This window comes from Atta cephalotes, assembly GCF_000143395.1.
Source record: "Atta cephalotes unplaced genomic scaffold scaffold00040, whole genome shotgun sequence".
Taxonomy (NCBI): domain Eukaryota; kingdom Metazoa; phylum Arthropoda; class Insecta; order Hymenoptera; family Formicidae; genus Atta; species Atta cephalotes.
The window spans coordinates 1,484,774-1,511,262 of NW_012130104.1; the positions used below are offsets into that span (position 1 = coordinate 1,484,774).

Consider the following 26,489-nt stretch of genomic DNA (forward strand, 5'->3'; position numbering starts at 1 on the left):
ATTATAGACTATATTATTATATATAATATACGTAATAATTAATTATAATAATATAAATAATATATAATTATTATTATTATTATATATATATATATATATATATATATATATATATATATATATATATATATATATATATTATAAAATTTAAAGATCATTAAGAGTTATTATATAAACAATAATAATAATAAAAATATAAAAAGTAGAACATGTGATTGGGCAGGTGGCATTTATCGTCCTGGGTGTGACAAATGTAACAAATGTAACGTCGTATCACTACAGATAATCTTTTCGATATAACGTAATAACATGGTATTAAATAATATCAACAATGACGTCAGCGACTTACCTCTAAAAAGCGATCAAATTAATGATAAGCAGAATACAGAATAGAAGAAGAAAGAAGCAGCAATAGAAGAAGATAAGTGTAGCAGAAGGAGAAGAAGAAGAAAGGAGTGTACACATTGAAGAATCGATAGATTACGAATTTTACGAGTCATGTCCCTGAAGAAGACGAGCGGCTTTACATAAACACATGAATGACTACAGACCTTGGAACTGACAGTACTGGAGCACAAACGACATTAAACACGCACACACATACACGTGCTTTTCAAAAGAAATAATACATAAATTCGATTACATAACAGTAACTTAACTAGCAATCGAGAAGATAGGAATATGAGATAGAATTTTGATTTTACGTTTGACTTACACAATTCTAATTTTAATAAGATTTTTACATATGAACAATTAAAAAACAATAAGTGTATAATACAATCAGTGCATCTCATTAAATTCAGTTTATATTTCTATCTTCTTTTTTATGTAGGAATATAATAACTACGATACTACAAAAAATAAAAATAATAATTAAAAGGTTATTTATCTCCTTTACAATTCAATAAGAGAGATTTTTACTTTTATTTAGTTTTTACTGTTTGAATTAAAATAAAAATTTGGGAATATTACACAGAATTATATAGAAAAAAAATAATGGATTAAATATCGATACGAACTTGCAATTAGATTACATAAAGTATAAGATACACATTCAAGAAATACATTGCTCCAGTATGTCGACAGAGATATGTCCTCCAATAACTGAGACATATTTCAGCTTTGGAAGCGTATCTATTGTTAAAACTGAACTATAGCTTTAGATATCGAATTCCATGAATTTTTCCCAATGACGGATTATACTCAGATTATAACATTCAAAGAGCGAGATTCCTATTCAAGAAATGCTACTAAAAATTCCATCCCATCAGATAAGAAGTTTGAGAAAAAAAATCAGTATTGTGTATTTTTATAATAATTTAATAAAATTTAACAACGTTTTAATTTAATAACGTTATATAAATAATATAAAGCGATGAAATTCTGGAACATGAGATTCTTAGTCTCGAGATCCTGGTGAATGTCGCGCATGTAATCCGCCATTGTACGTGGGAAAATTTTCGGGGTTCCGACGTACGTTCCAAGGTCGGTAGGAATTCTTGGTAGTGCGCCTTACCAGAGGTGGACGAGGAACAGGGATGGGAGGAAGCCCTCGCTGACGAAGGTGCTGCACCGGAAGGGGGGTGTTCTGCTGTGGGAGGCGTAGGTGGTGAGTTTGTCGAGTTTCCACGGATCTCGCCTGCTTGCTTCAGCACCTGGTATATGGCGTCCACGTCTGCCCATACGGGATAAAGAGACACAGCAATGCAAAAGCGCACTGAACGGACTATTCGTGATTTTTTGAATCGCGCGCTCAGCCAAGTGCTCAATTTCCTCCCACATTGATCTGTCTTCTTCTTCCCTTTTTTCGTTGATAAATGAGATGACGCGCGATAAACGATATAGCGGCTTTGGCAACAGCACGAACGAACGAATAATCTTCACGAGTTAAATCGTAGTGCAGAGAGATGCTCTCATAGAAAATAATGAGTCTTCTTTTCCAAATAATTCAACAGCTTCAATAAAATCTTAATTTGATGTTTAGCATTATCTAATATTTCATGATAAAATTTTGAATTATTCAATTAGTGTTATCCAATTAAATTTTTGTAAAGAAAAACAAGTTTTAGTCCATAATAAAGAATATTATTGGCTATATCAAATCCAACTTTGTAGACGAGCAATTTACTCTTTCACTACTTTTTAATACGCAACAGTTACACAGTTTCAGCGAATGAATGGAATTGTATGTGTAGAATAAGTCTTGAAATATTTTTTGGAAATATTTTTTAGATTAAAAAGCTAAAAAATACGATTCAGATTCTACTAAAAATTATTCGATAAACAATTCTCCGTTATATAGGAAAGTTATATAATTAATTTATTTTAATGACTTTTATTTTTCAAGAGTTCCACCGTTTTTTCTTCTAAATCCATTCACTCGTCACTATAGAACACGACAAAGAGAAATTGCAAAAAAAAGTCCTTTCGCGTTGGCTGTATTTCCGAATAGATTTCTAACAATTTTTAACTACCCGTCATGCATGAAAAAAAAAACAGAATCCCCCCGATCCAATCGGCGAGAGATAACAGGCTTATTGAGAAATCGATCGGTTCCCTTCGTTCGATAAAATGTCCTCGACAATGAGAGAGCTGTCGCGTCGCTGGCAGGGAGACAGGAGGGAAAAACACGCGTCGTGAATCTCGTGTATCTAATTTGTACTCACTGTGCTCGGATGATGCTGGTACCTCATCGGTGGTTACTTGCGTCTTTTGTCGCCGTAGAAGCGGTATACCGCCGCTCTTCTTCGGCGCCAGGCTCGGGCACAACGCTGGTTGCACCATGTTGATGCAGTCTGTATGCGCGTTTGCCTTACAACCCCGACACCGGACACCCTGGCGGCTGTGGCCGCGTAGCACCTGGCCGCAAGCGTCGCACGGTGTAATCTTACGGTACGTGTATTCGCGCCAAGTATGCCCACCCTCGGACTCAAGGCTCTTCCTGTGAAAGTAATCTTCCTTGTTCACGGATTCCTCGGGTTTCGCGAAAGTCGACGTGCGCGTGCTTCCTTGCGATCGTGCGATTATTACCATTTCATATGTGTTCTTGCGAGGAAGAGTGCATTAAATTAAATAAAAAACTTATAATTTTTTAAAAATAAATATTATTACTTGATAATTAAAAATTAAATTGAATACAGGCTTACAGGAGTAAAAGCTGGAGATGTCGAGTTCTAAATTGATATTTAATATTTCAAACTTGGATAAGAATATACAAGAAACAGACATTTCAATCTTTATTAGGTCATCCTCACACAGTATAATAAGTATAGTTAATAATAAAAAAGTTCTCAATGCCAAGTCGGTTAACAATAAAATTGAAATTCTACATAAAGCGTTACAAAATTCCGAACCACTTTTCTCTTTATTTTTTGGTATTTTCCATTATGTTATTGTCCAATATCAATCGTAGTAACATCGTCCAAATCGATCATTGCAATCTTAAGAAAATTGTTCTATTTTTTGCGTTTATTGCTAACGTTTGTCATTTAGCTAAATACTTAATTTAATAAGTAATTAAAGTAATTAAAGTAATAAACAATTAAATTTTTATATTTATTTTTTATTCATTTAATTATTTAATTGTTTCTTACTTATTAAATTAATTATTTAGTTTATATAACAAATGTGATATCGATCCACCGCGGCAAGTGGAAATGACAGACATTAGCGATACTGAACAATAATGGAAGATACCAAAAATAAAGAGAAAAGTGATTCGGAATTTTGTAATGCTTTATGTATAATTTGAATTTTATTGTTAATCGACTTGGCGTTGCGGAACTTTTTTATTATTAATTATATTTTTATTTTATTTATTAACTATATTTATTATTAACTATATTTGTTACACTGAGGATAACCTAATAAAGGTTGAAATGTTTATTTCTTGTATATTCTTATCCATGTTTTGAATATTAAATATCAATTTAGCACTTGACATCCAACTTTTACTTATAGCCTATATACAATTTAATTAATAATTTTTTTTTATCCAAGAATAGAATTCACAAAGTTAATCCTCCGTCTGTCTGGGTTTTTTTTTGACACAAACGACAAATTTCACTTTAAAAGATTAATTATATGGAAAAAGTGATTTTAAATTAACTGAATCCGTGATATTTTATAGTATTGATCAATACATGTTGATCAATACTAGTCTCTATAAACACAACCATCAAAAATGAACAGATTTTGCTGTAATATCATTTGAAAATTGTTATTTTTAATAGTTTAGTTTAATTGAAGAATATCTTTATCTACAGTACACAGTTTGTTTTTTTAACTGTATCAGCATGTATATACATAACTGTATGTCCATACGTAATGTCAAATGTACGAATGAAATAACCATCGACACAAACAAGTACATATAGGGTAAAAATACTAGTTATGGATCACTCTTTTAAAAAATTCATCTTTTTTATCCGGAAAAATATCAAACAATTAATAAAATATTTAATGGTTATGATTGATCATAAAGATTACATTATGGATGATTTTATTTCATTTCATTACCGTTTTATATATGTTTTAATTTAAATTAAGTAAAGTAATGACAATTATCCACAATTAGACCTCATATAGCAATTGGGGATCAATTCAATGCTTTATCTTTTTTAGTGGCGTTACTACATCTCGTAAGAATAATAAAAATGATTTGCGCATGCAATATATAACATATAACATAATTTTGTTGTAATATATAACATATAACATAATATATAACGTAATATTATATATAACGAAATTATAATCCGAATTGATAATCCATATCTAGTTCTAGAATCTAATTGTGAATCGTGATGCAATTTTAACACGTTCAAATTTATTTAAAATTAGTGACAGTTAAAAGTCAATGATAATTAAAATTATAAGAATTAATGAAAATTAAACATTTAGCAATAAAAACCAATTAAATTATGAATGGTAACACTTTTTGCATATAGACATGTATATACTATTTTATATTCTATTTCAATACTTAAAACAAATACATTTTTTTCAAGATGACATTATTTGTAAGAAATGACACGTTTTTAAACATTTTTAAAATAAATTTATGCAATAAAAGTATCGTTATAACATAGTGATTAAACAAATATAATATCAAATTATAACATAGTGATTAATAAAATGTGGATACATTTACTCTCAACTGAACGTTTTCGATTTTTTCCATTAAATCTAATGCTATCTATTATAAAAGTTATAAGATAATTCTTATGACATTACACTTTGAATGAATTTTTGAAGATATATATGTTGATTAACCTTGCATATTTAATTAGTTAATGACATCAATAAAATATGTAGCGCTGTTCTTGTAATAAATTAAAATCAATTGACACTTGAAAGAGATAAAACAAATGCTAAAGAATCTTATAATATGTTTATTTAATTGAAAATACTATAATTATTTAAATATAAAGTGATCCGGAACTAGTGCCTCATCCATATCTAGTGCTTTTATCCTATAATGATACGTATACATCTGTATCACTTCTCTCCCTGCCATCCATTAACAAAGAGATATAAACTTTAATATATATACAAATGGTTGTATGTATGTTACATGTTTAACTGTATAAATGTTTATTGTTTATACAGTTACAAAAATTTTCAAACGATGCTACAGCAAAATCTATTTTTTATGGTTGTGATATTTATGTCCATTTCTACCAATGTAGATTAATTTTAATCTCGATTTAATTTACGCATTATTCTTTTCTAATTCTTAACACTAGAAAAAAATAAAAAAATAAGTTAATCTACATTGGTAGAAATAGGCGTTTATCAGTATCTCATAAGTTACAAAATATCACAGTTTTAACTAATTTGACTAAAAGCACTTTTTTCATATAATTCTTTCAATATAGTTCTTTCAATCTCAAATTTTAAATTTTATCGAATAAAGATTTTAACATTTGAGTTAAAAATTATTTGATAATGTAATAGAGATGTTGAAAAGTCATCTTGAATTTCTTTGAAAGTCTAAAATGAAAAAGAACTTAATCAGATTGGACAAAAAAAAGATCCAGATTGCAGGCGGAGGAAACAAAAATATGATTGCAGACGGAAGGTTAATATAGCGATATCGGATGTAATATTTTTTTTTATTAATTATATAACAAAATGTAAGATCGGAAGGAAATAAGAATATTTTGTTAACATACAAAGATTTCAACATGGTCTGTTAATGTGTAAGAATAAATAATAAGAATAAATCAACTGTCCGATTAAATAGTAAAAATTTTATTAAGAGCGATTTCATGTTTCAAGTAAATATTCGTTTTCAAACGTTTTCAAATGACAAATGTAAAGTTGTAATATCAACTGATGTTCACGAACAATCTGAAACTTACCTGGACATGGCGACGACGGTGGAAACTGCGTGGTACATGGTTGCCTGCTTTCCTCTTTATTAGTCGAGCATTCGCAAAACAGTATCTACGGTTATTCAAAGTCCCTTTCGTCTAACGTCTATGGTTCCCCTAATTGGGAAACTTACAAAGCACACGGAAGTAAAAGCATATATTAACTCAAACGTCTCGTCTTGAGAATTCACTTTGACAACAATCGTTTTATAAATCTGCGAAGGTGCAACAAGAAAAACTTTATTTACTCTATGCTGTTTGTTTTCTAAGATGACGGTGAAGGTGTTTCCATTGTCGGTGAAATGTTTGACGAGTGAATTGTTTGCGAAACACAAATTCAAGTTTTCCTTGTAGAACTTTCGCATTTAATTCAGTTAATACATCAATATTGAATAAGAGTACCTACAGTGACTACATTTCTAATTTAACTTTCAAAATTTGTGAGAAAATTTCTAATTTCCTATTAAAATAACGGATGGAAAAATAATTAAAGTCGAATTAAAATCATCTATCTACATCAAGATAAAGCGATATCTAATCTTTGAAGAACATTCGTTATTTCTTTATTCATGCATACGTTACGTAGGATTCGCAAACTGCTTTTTTTAAAAATATATATAGGTATATATATATGTATGTGTGTGTGTGTGTGTGTGTGTGTGTGTATACACACACACACACACACATTGAGAGATAAGAAGAAAAATTAGAGTAAATTATTTTTTAGCAGTACATCTTTTGAAATAGAACTTCGAGTTATACAACTATATATTATTTTTATTTCTTTTCTATGTTGGCTAATGAAATTTCCAATTTGCGCATCCCATGAATGTATCCCAACTGCGCTATTCTCTACTGAGCGTCTCGAAACAAAGTTTAGCAAAGAGAAACACGAGACAATCAGTGTCAGATTTACTCGAAAAGCAAAAATGATCCTCTTTCATTTCTGGGATTTGTATCGAAGAGTACATATATAATAAAAAGCAAATATATAGTTCCCGGTATCGCTTGGTGAAAAATCATCTCCGTCGCGTCGAAAACTTCGGCACTTTTTCGCGGCATGCACGTGATGAAAATTGGTATTAATAGAAAGGAAATAAACTCACTTGTCGGATAACGGTGGTGTTGTGGGCGAACTAGTCTTTAGGCTCTTGAATGCTTTCAGCCATTTCAGCTTGGGACTTCCGGTTGAACCGTTTGACATCTTCCGACTGGTCATTCCATCCGGTTGACCAGCTTCGCCTCCTCCGAAAAGTTCCTTCTGTAATTGACAAAAAAATAATATATATATATATATATATATATATATATATATATATATAATACACATCTTATACATAACACATTTTCAATAATTAAAAAATATCTAATATAATATATTTAATTCATGTAATATAAAAAATATTTCCATGATTGTTTTTGTAACAAATAATATGTGGAAAAATTTAGCATTATTTTAATATGAAATGTGAAATGCCTTTCTAGTTAAAAAATTTTATTTTTTGAAATCTAAAATCTAAAAAACTCGAATAATTGAAATTTAAAAAAAACCGAAAAAATTTAAGATTAGTAAATAATAGAATTTTACTTTTTATTTAATTTCACTGAATTAGACCTTAACGTAATTTTATTTGGAGTTTTAATTATTATAAATAATTAACGTTGGAAATCAAACAAATTACGAATGAAGTATTTTACGCTGCATGAAATTTTTATTAAGGAAATATGAGCTCGATATTGATTAATGACTCCAAGACGATCTAAAACATTCTGTATAAATTTACGCTTCGTGCATAAGAGAAGAGTCCATTACCGTTCGCACACGGAAACACCCTAAACGATGATGATTACATGCTTCTTTGCGTATCAATTCGCGTGTTTACACGTCCCTATGAATGAGTAAGGAACGAGCTCTACACACACGTGACTCAGGGTGAGTTTAATCTACATCCACGTGGGGGAGTATTATCCCAACGATTCCTCCGTAGTTATTATTTATATTAATCTGATCAATAGTAATCATCGCGTGCAAAACAACGAGATTATGTATATTTTATTCACGCACGATTTAGCGATTCGATAAATATGTCCTTTAATTAAAAATTCCGAGGCTTTCAAATGAGATAAATAGTCGCCGACAATTGCTGCATATAAATCTCAACGTGAACAACAGTTCTTATTAATGTTGTCCAAAAAAATAATATCTATGGAGCATAAATGCGATTCTTTTATAAGCATTTAAATAGTGATTATAGCTGCATTATTATATTTTCTACAAGATACAAGGATGAGAGTTTTTTCGTTCAGAGATTAAGAGTTTCATCTCTGTCGCACTTAGCAACACGTAACCTGAAAACGAATGCGTCAATATACCACCCTGGTTGAAACGTTTCTAAAGAAGATATCACTGCGATTCGTTTTCAACTGTAGGAATATATTCATTGACAATACATGCATGTCAATTTTCATTGATCCCCGTGATCATTGAGAATATACTCGGCCATTGTTCTCTGTCGTAACATTAGCCTCTTTGTGCTCAACTTCACAATGAATAAGTAACTCCTTATCCGTTTAATAACACAATCCCTCCCTATGTCTCTAATCGTTATATAAACTTGATTAATACATTAATATACATTTTTCAATTACTTTTAGTTAATATTACGACCAAACGTAAAATCATGTAGATTTAATTTAAAATATAATGAAAATCAATGAATAATAATATTATGTAATAATATCATTATGAACTAATATCACCAGATAATCAAATGTTAATGTTCTTAATAATCATAGATATTAGGAGCACTGTTAAGCACTTTTCAACCAGGGCGGTCTGCTCGTGATGTAGTCGTCGAGCGAGTCCACTGGATCATGCAGCACTCTTGTGATATAGCGTGCTCGGAATCATAATTCACCAGAAGAAAAAATACTAACGACTCGCGTACGTAACGTAGTCCATCCCATTCTTCAGACTAGACGCGATCACGATTTGATATTACGATGAGCGGTGGTAAAACGGCAGCGCGCGGTCAGACAGCGACGATCCTGCTCGCCTGACCTGGATAGACGGACTCTCTCTCGACGAGGCCAGAAATGGATTTTCAGACGCTCGTGCTCGCCGATGACCCAGTTGCAAAGGCGCATGTCGCACGATTGCGCGCGCCAGTATTTATCCGGTGTTTAGGCTAAAGCGTATCAGTGAATGACCAATCGCTAGTGAATGGCCACAGACAAGCCTCCTACTTAGAAAACTTTTAAAAAGTGTACCGTTCATATTTGTCACGCACACCAAGAAATCGCGTCTCCGAGGCGAGCTGACCGTAAACAATTCACCGCGCGCGATATTTTTCCATACGCGTATACTGAAATTACTTCATCAGCTATAATTTAAAATTTAATCCTTTTCAGATTAACATTATTTCTTTTTTCAAATATATTTGTTTCTCTTTTTCAAATTGCACTGTTGTATTTAGATAATCTATTTTAGAAACATATTGACAAAATTGAATTATCCGTGGAATGACAAATCCAATTTGCCAACATATTTTAACGAACGAATTTAGATTTGCTCGTATATATATTTATAGCTAATAGTATAATGTGACATAATTTATTTTGTAAACATGATATTGCGCTGCTATCAGTTTTCAATATTGTCTCATTAATTAGTTACTGAAGACACATGATTAATAATAAATGGCAATTTCATTAGCTTTAACAGACCTTTTTATCAATTCTGGATAGTGCAATTTTCACTTTAAGTTAATAACGAACAATTGAGTAGCTCTTTACCGATGCATCCATCCTGTATACTGTATACATAGATGAGGCTCTCGATGCTACGCGTGGTCGAACAAATTGGATGAAATGGGGAGAACTCGGAAGATAGATGCCTCTGATCCATTTTCATGAACATAGAGTCATTTAATACAGAACTATCCTAATAGAATTGAACCGAAGTTTCATTTCACGATTTATATTTATTATTTATTTGGTGTTCACTATTGTGTTTCTATAACATATATTACTATTGTTATATTCCACAAGAGAGTTTTATAACAGAATCGCATTTGAATGTGTATCTTATTTTTCACGAATCTTGCTATTGCAATAAATGGTATATAGCTCATGGGATTGCGTTTTAAAAAGCGCAAGTTGTATAATAAATATGAGTACGCTTTTTGCAACGGGATGAAGTAATATGGCATGTCAGGATTAGAGATGAATAAAATAATAAACGTGCGACGGTAATTATAATTAAAGGGAATAAAGACCGTGCTTACCTGTGCTTGCACTGCGGCTAGACGCAGTTGCGCAACACCGAGATCGAGACGCTTCAAAGAAATATCTTCTTGTAGTTCAGCTACTTTCGTGTAAAGATTACTCTCGGCACTCCTGCAATGGGAAGTGATAAAATAATTCTTGTTCATATTTTTCACCTTAAAAGATTAAAAAACTGACGTATTTTCATGCGAGCTACCATACTGACTGTGAAAAAATATAGCTATAAAGGTAACAAACGTTCGAAAGTCAAGAAACAATCTTGATTAACTCTTTGGGTAGAGAATATATTGAGAAAAAAATGTATCAAATTTTAATGAATATTTATTGAATAGTGTTAAATATGTACTTACCGTAAATAAATATTTAATAAAAAAAATAATTGTCAATTTAAATTAATGGTTCGACTAACTAGTTAATTGTGAATAATTGTGAGATAATGTATTAGTTTAAATTAAAATCCTTCTTTTACTCATTTTTTTTGGACCTATTTACTCATTTAATTATTGTGTTTACATATCGAGTGGATTTACTTCTTTTCTTATCTTATACTTATTTATTAAAGTTTAGAATTTTTTTTCAGTATAATAAAAATTTGATGGAAAATGCATATTCAATGATAAAAATAATAAAATTTATACATATTTTCGTATAAAAATATTTCACAAGAATTTTTACTTATTACGTTGTAATAAGTTACATGAAAAATCATTATAAATTTGACAGGAACAAAAATTTTTGTTGTAAAACATAAAGCAAAATCCAAGTAAAAGAAAAAATTTGCAAAAATAAAATGTGTTGTTTTATTTATAATTAACACGTTGACTAACATAATGGTAATCGATGCTATTAAGATTGCATTCCAAAACGTCTTTTCCGAGGAAGATTTTACTCTACAAATTATATTATATTATAATATATATATATATATATATATATTACGAATAAAATTTTTCTCGGAGAAAAAAAAGAACGTTTTGGAATGTACCCTAACTTTTTAAAATGCTTGTGAAAAATAAATATCTAACATTTAACATAATCAAATATTTAACATAAAATTTTAAATGAATGTAAGTAGTTAGAACAACGTCAAGTAAAAAATGTACATTTCATACTACTCATAAAAATAAAGTATTTAATCATATTTAATCATACACATTTCTCATTATATATATATTTATATAATAATGATAAAAATTTTACTATGCGTACACGCCACAAAAAAAATTGCTGGGCAGACAATGTGTGTTAGAAAAATTATGCTACAGACTGACACGAGAGAGATGTTGTACGCTCGTTTTACGCTTATTTGCAGAGTTACAAATACACGATTGCATTAAAAATAACTACGTACTTGCGCTGCATCCGCACGAGAGCGTCCAGAGCATCTTGCAAACGACCTATTTCCTGGTTGAGACTATCATACTCATGTTTAAGATCCTCCATGAGCGGGAGTGTACTGGTGCCCGTTGGTACCAGTTCGTCCCTGAGTGTGGGTATTTGACTGATTCTCTCCATCGGTATCTGCTCGGGTGGTGCTGGCGCGACGTACAGGCGTCGCGGCGGCTTCCGCGGCGTCGCGTTCGCGGATAGGTTTCGCGCCAAGACCTTAAATAACGTTACATTTGCGTTACATTACCATTTATGACGATTTGATTTACGTCTTATAACTGATGAACACAAAAATGAAAGAAAGTAAAACGCCATCGAATAAAATACATTCGTGAGCGAAATAACCGAGTAAATTGAAAATAGAATGATATAATGCAACGTAGCACATTTTGCAAATTTATGTGAGACATGTATTATGTAACTTTAATATATTTTTTCATTGCAAATCATATATCAATCGTCCCGAATTAAAGACATTAACTGCATGATGATATACGCGAGAATGAAATTTCGAAGAAAAGTATTTATCGTATCACTGTCATCGTCTCTGGATTGATAGTCTCTTGCGATGTAGATAGGAATATGCATTTAAAGCCCAGTTTTTCATTTTTTGGTTAACTTATAGTTAAGCTTAACCTGATGATAATATAAAATTTGTATTTTTCTAATTGTGATTACATACTCATTAAACTAATAATAATGACCAGACAACATACATGTCTAAAAAATGTCATAAGGACATCTTTTGGAACGTATATTTAAAAGCTATCTAAAAGATCATATCATAAAGACGTCTTCTACATATTGCATATTGTCTGGAGAGTAACTTTTAAACTTACCTACAAAACGGTTAGTTAATGCTTAATCACAGCTAGAAAAACATAATTTTTATATATTATCATTAAGTTAAGTGAGATTAAGAATAACTACAAATTAATCAAACAATGAAATCCGGACCTAAGTGACAAACCGATATTTCTGACGAGAGCCTGTTATCCGACCGATGAATTCAAGGAGGACAAATCAGTGAATATCAGCATGTTTGGTCAGTCGAACAAGTTAACTCATCGTACATACATGTACATGCGGGAATAAACGTACACAAATGCGGTGATCTCGAGCAGCCAATATCCTAGATGCTCTCACAGTGAATATGACCGGCTTTAATCAGGCAGCCCTGTTTTCATTCTGTGTCTCTCTTCTCGGAATACCGATGATCGTAATCCACCATCAGACACCTCACCGCCCCGAAATTGGATATATGCTTGGTACGTCTATTTGCTATGCGTGATCAATATGTCCGGAATAATCGTATCTGTGCACGATCGATCGGTTTCGCTTGACGTATCGAGTCACGAGATTGACACGGTAGATGCTCACCGATTTGAGAGATTTAACCTCGTGAAAGAGGAATAAGTTAGAGATAATTGCGTGTTTCTTTTTCTCTAATTGCCAATTTAAAAGTTCCACAGATATTGCTTTAATTTGGGAATAGTTACTTGATCTTTTTTTTGTATAAATGATTACCTGGAGCGTTTTTATATCTTAATTAAAATCATTATTATTACTAATTTGTTGTATATTGATTTTTCGATTTATTCGATTTATTTGAGAACATTATGGATTTACTCATAAATTTCTGAAGAAAGTGAATAGAAGCCAAATAAATATGGAATAAGCACGTTAATTAGTAGTTTATTATGATAGTATTAAAAAAAATAAATACTTTTTTGCGGATTTTCGATGGAGTTGCATATTTAAAGAGTCGTAAAGAGTAATTATTAAAAAAGAAAGAAAATGAATATGTTAAACAATATACATTCAAAACAATATTTTATATTTGAAATTAAAATTTAAAAACTTTAAAAACTCAGTGAACTGATAAATTCAATAATAAATTCATATAAGGACTAAATGAGCACGTTATCGGTGCAAAAGAATATATTGTTACAAAAATCTTCTAAACGTTTCGATTCTCAACGGAACCATTTTTTTGGATACATAATTTACATTACATATGTTCTTATCATCTTTCATCATCTGTTTACGCGTCGTTAGATTAAAACTTGTCGCAATTACTTCAAATCGCATTCGGAGTCCTTAAATTGAGTGAACATTCTTGTGCAATTATGAATATATAGTGGTATTGGCTTAGATATTTGAGAATTGTCGGACCGACAGGAAGAACGTTTATACGTCAACAGATTGTTGGACACATTTGGAATCGTATTTAACTTTTTTTTAGTACACTGGTGTGTAAAAATATCCTAGGTGACTATTCCCGAGTTAATGAAAAATAGTGACAAGTTTCTTGTATTATTTCTTTCAACAAAATAAAAATATTTTCTTTTTATCATGATGGAACACTTTAAATTACAGTGAAATAAAAAAGAAGAAAAAAAAGAAAGTATATGTTTCTCACACACGCAAAAAAAATATTTTGCTGTTTCAGATTCATTTTGCTAGAATTATCGCTGTTTTTTGTATGTGATAGAAAATTATGTATCATACGCATAGAATTTATAGCACAAATTTAAATTCCACATATCTCTGTCATCTATATGATTACACGCAATGCATATTCAATATCGCATATTCAATATTTTACTAGAAATTTATCTATTTTAGCTAATTTTTCGTACTTAGATAATTTTCGCTATAACTATAAGATCACTTTTTGGAATGAATATATATGTGTTTTCCTCATTGTCTCACGAATAATTGTTTTCAAAAAGCGAATATACGTAGGAAGAAGGTTTTGTTGAAGTATCTAAAAATTTAACTAAATAACAGATCTGAAGATAATTTTGTTTCCCACACAATTATTTTAATGATGTATCAAAATTATTTTCAGATCCTAGTTTTCAGAAATCCAAAATTATTTTCTGTATTTAGTTACATTTTTAGATAGTTCAAACCCATTTTTTCCGTACAAATAAAATTGACGATTTTAGGATAAAAAGATTTTTCTAAAAGATAATTCTTTATACAGTAATAAAGTTTTGCTGAAGTAATTGCCAAAAATTTAGTTACATAGTTCTAAAAATAATTTTGCTGATCTGTATGTCAAAATAAATGTAGTTTGTGTTGATTGCTAGAACAAAAATTTTTGCAATATTGTCTACCATGCTTGAATTTCTTAAATATTATTTTGATTGATACGTAATATTTTTCGCAATAAGAATTAATTATTTACAGATTTTAATATGTCACTCAGCATAATTAAGATCATTTCGAAGATGCGAAAAAACATTAAAAAATTGTGAAAATTGCTAGTCAAGTCATCAGTAGTTTAATAGAAAAATCATTTCGGCGTGCGTTTCAAAAAGGATTACATACATAGCGTATAAATTCACACAGAATCATAGAAGCATTTAAGATCCAGCTTTTAAGGTTGATTTCTATAATTTGAACTTCAACAAAATTATTTTCAGATCTGTATTTAACTACATTTTTAGATTTAGGTATTTGAACAAAATCTTTTCGTGATACCTGTAAATCGTTAGACGGTATAACCGCTTGTGCCTCTTTGGCTACAATCTGGTAACGTTTGGCCTGTTCGCCGGATCGCTCTCCGGCAGCGTCCGAGATCCCGGCAACGCATTTGCAGGCCAATCCACAAAGTTCCTCGTAGACCTCTGCAATCTCACCCAGCAGCCCTGGCAAACAATGGCACTGATAGCGCTCAGTAATAGCGTTCGTGGCGCGTAGCTGGAGGATGTAGGCGTTGTGCGACTCTAAGTAAGCGCGCTTCAATTCCTGCTCGGCGCCGCCGCCGGCCTCGTTGGTTAGCAACGCGGCGTAGGCGCGCTTGTAATCTAATCTGGCACGCTGCAACTTCTCCTCCGTCTTGCTAACTACCTGCTCGTAAGCATCACGATGGGCGAATACCTGAAGAACACGATATACGATGTAGATCGCGTACGGTGTGAGAAATCGGATGAGATGACGCGCTCCGAAAGCAAACACAGTCCGATTGAAATGCTATTCGCGTACTGTCGAAATCAAATAATCGAGTGAATCGCTTGGGAAACTTCACTGGCTACGTTCGTCAATTGCAGCGAACTTGTCTCCTCTGTCTGATATCTCGATATCTGAGCAACGAGAGGAGAGCCTTATCGCGAGTGAAGCATCTTTAAATAGTTTGAAATTGCAATTGCAATTTCGCAGAATGGTATACTGACGTTAATACATTATCACAGTAAAAGGAATACTTAGAGAGATAAAGAAGAATCGTAAGCGCATATATAATGAGTTGTGTCATCTAATGAAATTATTTTGAAATGAATATTACAATATTCGCAAATTCAGTTATTGTACAATAATATATAATAAATGAGTGTAGGTATTAAAAACTTACATAAACTTGCATAGAAAAAAATATTCGTGGAGAACACGTGGATAAGCTCACCTTTCTAGATTGCAGCTTTCGGTGAAAGCTCGCCTCTAAAGTGGGCCTCGATAATTGCTGTTGCAGCACCGCGGCCAAATCGAGATGGGAAGCTGCATCCGCCTCAACCTGCCGCAGCAAACTTTCCCAAACTCGTCGCATACCACCGACATCAATTCTTGAGTCGCCCGATCGACCGCGAAATTCGTCAACCAGACGTCGTACATTTGCCGAGTGGCTCTCCATCGCAGCGCCCAACTCCTGAGCGAACTCGGAGACTATTCTCGCGGAACACACAAGAGAAAGCATTAATCAGACGATTACGTGATGTATAGAGAATGGTGTTTCAGATAAATATGACAAATCGTGAGACATAGATCGCTATTCATAGTTGATACTTATTTCAAGATCGTTTTAAGGATGTAACCAAATATTGTATATAATCTCTGTAAGACTAGAATTGAAATTTATCCCAGACAGCACAGAATATTTATGATAAATATTTATTATTATTAATTTTTTGAAATGTTATATAAATATTTTATACATATTTTATATAAAGCTTTATTCGAAATATTAAAAGATAGACTAAATATTTATAATAAATATAAATAAATATTTCTGATAAATATTTTTTACTTGAATTATAATGTCTTATTAAATATTTCCGTAGCATTTACTACAAAATTTATGGTAAATATTTCATAATATTTAAAATAAGTCTTATAAATACATAAGTCATATAAATGTTTCGAAAATATTTTATAAATATTGTGTGCTGTTCGGGGTATTTCATGTATAAAAATGAATGTATATATATATATATATATATCAAATAGTTTAAAAAGATATATTTAACAATACAATTCTATAGATTAAATAAAAATATTCTCATTTTAATTTAATTATCTTTTAAAAATATTTACTTTTATACTTCTAGATGTCTGTATCATCTAATAGAAGATACAATTTTCTAGTTTGTATTTATATTTCTGTTTTATTTTTAATTTTTATTTAAGAAATATTTTCTAAAACTGAAGTGATATGACGCCGATCTTTCTCTATTAAGTTTATTTTTGTGTATATACATTCAAGGCCAAAAGCTAGGAAACACTTTTTATGAATTGACATTTTTGGAATTACTTGAAATATCTACAATTTTTTTTAATAATAATTCTTCAAATCCAATAACTATTATTGGATCTGAAGAATTATTATTTATAGTTAAAAAATATGTTATTATGAATAGTTGAGTAAATAATCCAAAAAAAATGTCAATTTTTTAAAAGTATTTCCTAACTTTTGATCTAGAGTGTATCTATATCTGGAATATATCTAATTAAATAATAAATTAAATAATAATTCTTACTAAAAACTAAATGAGAAGGGAACGGAATTTTTATTAAATATTACTATAACATAGATTAAATTTATGTGACATCTAGATATTATCATCTATTTTTCTATCTAACAGATTTAAATGATTATTTTTTAATTTTATTCATAAATCTTATTTCTTGAAATTTAAGATATTTCATGAATAAACTGATGATAAAAACGAACGGTTTAAACGGAAATTAAAATTCCATTTTGAAAATGGAATTTTGAAAATTCCATCTTGTTTCGGTAACAGAAAGATCTGCATTGGCAAACTGCCAATGGAATCACGCAATTTACAACGGCAAATTCAACGCGGGAATGCAACGACGCGGTTGCAGCCCTTTACCGTCTAGGTCGATTTGTTTGTCAAAGGCATCGTTGCAGTCTTGATACATCAGAAGCGACGTTCCTGGAGAAAGAAACTTGGCGGTCAAAAGTAAAATTACATCCTTTTGCGTTTTTCCACCTTCGCTGGAAATTGGCTCCGGTAAACATTATTTTGGATATATCTAGAGTAACATTCGATTGAGGAAAATTCAATATTCTCGTCGGTCTTATCCAATACCGCCAGCGGAGAACTTTGAAATATCCTTTTATGGACGATTCGAATGACCTCTTCGCGGTCTAGAAAAGGGACGGAGAAGATTGTCAAAGAGCGTGTAGAGAGTTCTCTCTCGAGTCGTTATCACTATAGCGTCATGATAGCGTGACCCTCCTCTCTCTCTCTCTCTCTCTCTCTCTTTGTGAGATCTCTACTTTCTAATAAGGCCTTATTTACTCGATCACTTTGGTGAACTGTCTCTTTATTAGAATCTCGCGTATCTAAAAACCGACATTCTTAATAAATTATTGTAGAATATTGTGGAATCGCGATCAGAGCACAGCAGTATTTTGATGCGAACTTTTTACTTGACTATATGTAAATAAGAATTTTTTCCTTAACAACTGTAGCAACAACATTTCAAATACTGATATTATTTTATCATATTATATTAATTATTAGTGAGATTTATATATTCATACATTCATATATTTATATTTATTCATATATTTATATTTATATTTATGCCGATTATTATTTACTGTTGGTACAAATCACAGTATTAACGGTTTCTGTTTGACTAAAACATTGAAATAATTAACTCCAGATATTCAGAAAATATTTATTCACATATTTATACATGTTTATTCATATTTAAACATATTTAAAATTTATGTAATTTTTATTAATAAAATATCACATATAGTGTTACTAATTATTATTAAAAACAATGTAACAAGATACTTTATATGAAGAACTTTTTAAAAGAATATCTTTTATTTTAAAAAGCAATTCATAATTTTATTGAATCTTATTTTTGCTTTTATTATTTAAATGTCTCCGAGTATTCTTTTATTCAGATATATATTAAGGATATATTTTTCATTCAATTTCTGATAATATTAGCTATAGTTTCTTTTTCCATATTTGATCGAATTTATTTGAGATGCTTGACGTATGATAAATGTCTAAAGAATCTCGAATAAATAGTTATATCAAGAAATATTGTGGTGATGGAAAGATCATTGTCGTCACTTGCGATATATCTTTGTCTACACGCTATATATTATTTTTGTAAGGGGTGCGAATCTATTAAAGAATACATCTTTTTTTATTGACACAGAGGAATATATCAAACGTCAAGACGTATCTATCTATTTATACAGATTTCAACAAGAAACATTTTTCTTTATAACAATGCTTAGAAAATGATTGTTCGTAGCGAAAATATTATCACACAATGTTTAAAATTCAGAATAAGATTTATTAATATTAAACATTATTTTTTTTATTTGTTTTTATTTGTTTTTATTTAGGCAATTTTCAATAATAAATTATAAAAAACTGTTACGAATAAATTCCATTAATTCCATTATTTATTGCGTATGTCGAATTTATTATATTGGGTTTGAGAAAATATATCAAACTTATACTATTTAAAAAAATGAAATTATCCAAAACAATACTATTGCGGTTTACATTTCACCGTGATGGGAGAGGTGGAAAATACGTAAGAGCTCTTACGTCAAGCCTCGATTACTGAAAATATGCGAGCAGAAAAGCTTTTTTTGTGCGCAAATACATTGGGCTTATAGAAGCTGAGCGAGAGAGAAAGAGACACGATAGTCGTTCAAGTAATCGGTTTGTCTATATTTTCGATTTTGTATTAATTCGATATCCAGTGTTGCGCGATAAATTCGTGACAATCGTGACGTACGAGAATCCGGAAGACATAGGAATCCATGCCAGCCAGCTTGCCAGCGTCAGTTTGCGAAGGCGAGTGTCGTTTTTCTTCGTCAAACAACTCAAACAAACAGAGGGAAGGTTCAACTGGATGGCATTATTTCTCGAACCGGGCCAAGATAACCCGGGGATCCAATAAAATGAGCTGAGCTCTACAGCCTCCGAACTCCCGTTCTGTCAGAGTTATCTACCATCAGAAAATTCGATTCATTTTTGTGAGCATTTTTCAGCTAAGTACTTCCGTCGTATATTCTGGCAACATTAAATGTCTTTTGTTCAACGAAAGGAAGATCGATATGTTCGATATACCTGTAAATTGTTTGGAATAAATAAAATTTTGTAAAATAAAACGGAAGACTGTTAGCTCTCAAAATTGAAGTAATGAAATAAGTTTTTTTATAATAATATTAATAATGTGTTGCATAAAAGAATGGCTATAATAACAGAGTTACATAAAAGAAATAAATAGTTACATACATACTTACGTAAGAGTCAAATAACAGACGGAATAAAAACGAGGTATCAGTAGTAAATAATAAAAATATTGTAAACATTTATTTAATAATTTTCCAGAAAACTAATAATTGAAAATTAGAAATTAAAATTAACGCAACAATTAATTTTAAACTAAAAAGATCGTTGAATTAATTCCATTTTCATCTAACAGATTTTAATCTCTATCTTCCAGGAGCTTTCAGTTAATATTAACTTTAATTTTACTTAACAAAATTTGAACTTGTTATCACGATGTTTCACATTTAAACTTTATAAATGAGGAAAAGACGGTGAGGAAAAGACAGTATATAAATAAATTATCGTAGAGGGAAGGTCGTATTGCGTAATTTTCGAATAATGTCGCGCGCGCGTCAAATGTGATACGTATTAATAAACGAACACAAGCCTATTTATGCTATGCAAATGTATATTTGCGCGTCAAGTTACGTCAAATTGCATTATGTCATACTCAGAACAAATCCGTTGAAATTATGATGAAACGGAGTATACCAATTTCCTCATCAGGCACCGTCGATAGTGATTTAAGTGAACAAGAAGGGCCTCACGCGCGTGTAATATCGTTCCTCATTAAGACACATTACATTAGCCTAAGCTGCTCCTGCTCCGGAAATTACCGTTTTGGGGGAAAGCCGAGATCTCACGTATAATACGCAATTTGTTTGCTGATCTCTCGCGTTAATGCGGATTACATTAGCGCCCTGGAGATCATTTAATCGCTTAATCATCGTTCACAAAAGCCTGCCTGCCGAAGAAGGAACTTTGTGCGACGCATAATAGCGAACATTTTCAGACCATCCGCGTTATGGTTTCTCGCGTCAGAGTTTCTTCTCGACGAATTTAGTTGGGAATGGAATATAATATTACATGATAAAATCAATGTATGTGTTACTAAAGCCAATGTAACAAAATATATTTCAAAAAACTATTATATATTACACGAAAAGAACCGATTCTGTTGAAATATGTAAAAATTTAGCTAGATATAGATCTGAAAATAATTTTGTTTAGCGGAAAAGAAGGATTAACTATATATTAGGAATTAATATATAGTGGTGGTAGTTAAAACTGTCTTTAAAATAGGGACAGTTAATGTTGTTGATGTTTAAGCCAAAATTAGCTATTTGCACTTATATATTGTAGAAACTTATATATTGTAATTTTTTCTGCTAGAGACATATGATGTTTAGCTGAATGCTTTACTGCAGAGCTTACATCTGACATCTTCTTAACTGCCTATACTAATATATTTTAAATTCCAGCTAATAAAGTTTCATACCACAGAATGAATGTTTTTTATCTATAATAGCTAGAGCTTAGCAATGCTAAGGCGGTAACTCTTAACTAAATTTGATTCAGCCATTGAAATTTAGATATTATTGCCAAGTCATTTTTTTCCTAATATACACGACTTACAATTAGTAATATCAATTAAATATCAGTTGCTGATTCAAACTTTGCTGTTAAGTTGGCTATAAAGATGAAATACATTTGCTGCCGACATTCAACTTTATTAGTTAAAATTAAAAGCGTATTTAATACGAGTAGCTAAGTAAGTAATAGCTATTCGTCACTATCTTAGCCGCGTAATCGAACATTCCATTCGCAATTGTTTCTGGGACACTGACGATTGCCATTTTATTCTAGCAGAAAATATTTTTCGCTGCAGCACCTAAATTTTAGCAGTTAATAAATTGAGCTTTGGCAGCAAAGACATTAGCTGTCCCTATTATAAGAACACATTTTAACTTAAAGCCACAGCTTTATTTTAACTGCGTTAAACTAATCTTTTCTTTGCATGTAAAATATGAAAATTTTGTGCAGCATTGTCATCAATTCTTAACTCTCTAGAGGCGAGTATATTTACAATGTTCACTTTGAGGTTAAATTTGGGATAAATTTGTGGTTAATTTGGAACTTATATAGCTTATTTAACTAACAGATGAAATATATAATATTGAACACTGAAATGTAGTATTTTTATTTTTTTACTATAAAGTCCGTATATTGATAAATGCATATCGATAGGTTCTTCATAATTACAAGACATTTTAGAGCAAAATTAGTAAAAAAAAATGTTTTCTTAAATAACGATGACGTCCCTAGAAGAGTAAGCATTCTACATATTTATTTTTATGATTGACCAAAATTATTTTCAGATTTTGATGTATCTAACAAGATTTTTAGATTATTTTACAGAAATCGTTCTTTCCATGTAGCATATTCTGAAAGATTTTTCAGATTTAATCATATAATTTTTCTGTGTTTATTCTTAAAATGACTGCAACATTTTTCTAAAATGTGACAATTTCAGATTCATTCTATATAACGGATAACATTCTAACGGGTAATGTGTTCCTATATTTTCTTACATAAAATTGTACTCATATATAGGTAGCTCTGCAGTTTGATGTTTTTATTTAAAATCAGCGAATGTTGCAGTGTTATCGGATGTGTAATATTACTGGTCATCTATATTTACACAATATATATTAGTATATAATTGATCATATTATATAGTACATTACGTAATATTGGTTTTCATCGAAACCAGCTTCATGGAATAGCCACATTACACATACACATCAATCTCGCGAGATTATTGAGGGAAATATGGTATCACGGCGCGTATAACACATGAATGCATGTTTTGTTGTAAATATCATCCCGATTCAAAATTTGCGAGCAATTGGAAAGCTTCCCGCGAATCCCTTTTAACTCTTAATTAAGCTTATTAAACTCGTTTGAGTAACACTCATCTTCGTGAACGCATAATCGCGATATGAGCTAGGGAATTAAGCTCTGTATGAGCGGCATCTCGTTTTCCTTTAGCAGTTTCGCGTTTGTCACTCACTTCATGACCAAAATCGTCGCTGTTGTTGTCATCGTCGTCTAAACTCTCGAAGCTATTTCCACTTTGACCCTTTGTTCCCCATTTCCCTCCGCGCTTGAACTTTCCGGTATTGTAGCTTTGCGTACAAAACGTAGCGAAATAATTTAGTGAACGGAGAAAACATCCTTCTATCCGCGAAAATGAGATATTTTCTCTTCGCGGACAGACTTCCGAATTCGTTGGAAAATATCCCAAGTTGGCGCCACATTGTCCATGGCATTCTACTTTCATCACGCCAACAAACGATCGCGCTTAAAATCGAGCGTGGAAAAAAATTACGTCACACACATGCACTGTACACCAGCGGCATTTTCTCGCCCGAGGAATTTCGGTTAATTGGAGTCACCGTAATAGCGGTTGCACCATTATCGTCCGGGCCTATTTGTGGGTTTGGTAAAGCATACATGCGCGACGAATAATCTGCTCGCTGAAATATACGACCCTCATCAGCGTCGTCCTCGTTAAATCAATGATCGTTAAAAATCATAAAAAGATTTTATGTTTTCTACATACTAATAATATCTATTGTATTTCACATAAGAATGAGAAAATAATTTTGTCATGAAAGTTATTGTTATAAAAAGCCTCAGTATTATATATGATAGATAACATATTATAGGCGCATGCTATTTATTAACATGCTATTTATTAACAAATTAAAAAAGTTCAATATCATTTTTAAAATTATTAAAAATAAAAAATTGTTAAATAAATTTTAAATATTATATTGTATATATATTCTAAATTCACATATTATACATTTTTTAATTTAGAAGCTGTATTCTAAAATAAAATTTTTTAATTTCGTTTTTAAAACTTTTTCTAATTTGAATTTTACATGATTTTTTGTAATAGTAATTAAAGTATAAAATATGTGTACATATATTATACAGGGTATCCCTGCAAGTTTTTGCCAAGCGCTTTTGTGTAGATAGAGCGAACTAAACTGAGTCGGAAAGTTCTCTACCATTTTGTAATTTTTTCGCAATGGTTAATGAGATATTAATTACTAAAAATCCTTGAATATTAGTTTTTAATAACTTTTTACTCAAATATTATCAACTTTACAGAAAAACAACGAGAGACAAAATTTGTTTATTTTCTTCTTATAAAGTTCTGAGAATTTTTTCAGAATTTTTTAATATCGTATTTTTTCATGTTTAAAATAAGAAAATGCAGTACTAAAAAATTGATAAAAAATTTTGAAAAAATTTTAGAGTTCTATAAGAAGAAAACAAATTGATTTTTGTCTCTTACAGTTTTTCTGTAAAGTTGATAGTATTTGAATAAAAAATTATTGAAGACTAATATTCGGTAATTTTTAGTAATTTATATCTTGTTAATGATTGTGAAAATTGCAAAATGGTAGAGAACTTTTCGACTCAGTTTAGTTCGCTCTATCTACAAAAAAGCGTTTGGCAAAAACTTACAGAACACCTTGTATATAGAATATTTTTTCTTTTAAAAAAGAAATGTGGAGATGTTTAAAAATAAAAATATTATATGTCTATAATCTCTCAAAGAAATATTTAAAAATATATTTTAAGAAGAAATATGCTAAGTATTACTTTAGTTATCTACACTAGAAAAAAAAATCACATAATACACTTTTATAATTATTTTCAGAATTCTGTTCAATATAACTTTTTTTACGAAATTTAAGAGATATTTTTAGAAGTAAGACTACAGCCTCATCCGTATTGAATTTTTATTGTTGTCTATAACATGCCGTGTATAATAAATTAAAACAATTGCAACTTTAATAATTGTTGATCACGAACTAGGATTTTCAGAGAAGATGAAAAAATTGAGACTCGGCGCTCGTTAAAAATTTAAGGTAGAGTAAGTACTACTTCAGTTCCCACTACCATAGATCGACACAAACATGGCGCAGGTGCATAGCGGTACCGAGTATTGATACGAGTAATACAGTGAGATGTGTTCTCTTGAGAATATGCGTCTTTTACTGTTACTGTTGATCCATAAATTCATCATTATAAGTTGAAATTATCGAAAGGCTTGATTTAACAAGAACATAAATTGAACAAAAAAGTGGATACGTAATTCAGAAAAAAATTGAAATTGCTTACATTCACCGCTTCATGGATCAATTTTATGCCGATATGAGAGATACCCAAGCATTTTCATAACTACTTCGCGTTACAAGAATTAGGGCATGATAAACATCTCCGGATATCATCCGCTGCATTTGCATTTTTGCCAATGAACGACCTTGCGTCATTTTGTTCGAAGAGGACTTTTATCTTTGGTTACGGTGAAACTAATGATAGCAAAAATTACTCGGCTTTGCGCACGAACGCCAATATCGGCGTGTGAAAAATTTAAAAATTGCTCTGCATAAATTGCAGTTGATAATACGCAATGATATATAGGATGAGGCTGTTCGAGCGCTGTTCCATTATAATCACGCGATGAGTTTTCCAAAGTAAAATAAAGAAAAAAATATAAAATAAAATAGGACAGTTGCGACAGAGAAGATGGGAACGATTTTGAAATGCTGTGTGAATTTTATTTAATAGAATTTTCCAAAGAAATTACCGCGGTTGATTGACACATATTGAAAATTATTCATAGAAATGTATTTACTCATATTCTCCCATATTATTATGTATTTCAAAATCAGAATAAGACGATTGATCTGGAAAAAATGGAAAAATAGAAACTTCGAAAAGTTGCATGCGCTTGATTTCTGTGATATAGAATTTATGTCATAAAAATTGTTTCTTGCCGGTTTAGGTCGATATATTGATTGATGGATACTTATAACTATTTGATTTGAAAAAGATTGCTCCCAATTGAAAATATCGATTTTGAAAGAGAATTATTGAAAACAAAATTCACAGAAGAATAGATGACATGCAATGAATATTATTTAAGAGAGAGAGAGAGAGAGAGAGAGAGAGAGAGAGAGAGAGAGAGAGAGAGAGAGAGAGAGAGAGAGAGAGAGAGAGAGAG

The 26,489-nt window shown here is 30.9% G+C and overlaps 1 protein-coding gene across 1 annotated transcript in view; it reads right to left on the minus strand.

Annotated features, from left to right (window-relative positions):
• LOC105622118 overlaps positions 1-26,489 on the minus strand; it is a 47,035-nt gene that overhangs the window by 11,845 nt on the left and 8,701 nt on the right. Inside the window, exons 2-9 of the mRNA XM_012203552.1 lie at positions 16,465-16,721; positions 15,546-15,944; positions 12,016-12,269; positions 10,664-10,775; positions 7,484-7,638; positions 6,366-6,419; positions 2,667-2,941; positions 1,517-1,675 (exon numbers count right to left, since the gene is read on the minus strand). Of these exons, the coding sequence (XP_012058942.1) occupies positions 1,517-1,675; positions 2,667-2,941; positions 6,366-6,419; positions 7,484-7,638; positions 10,664-10,775; positions 12,016-12,269; positions 15,546-15,944; positions 16,465-16,721 (1,665 nt within the window). The remainder of the gene's footprint in view (positions 1-1,516; positions 1,676-2,666; positions 2,942-6,365; positions 6,420-7,483; positions 7,639-10,663; positions 10,776-12,015; positions 12,270-15,545; positions 15,945-16,464; positions 16,722-26,489) is intronic.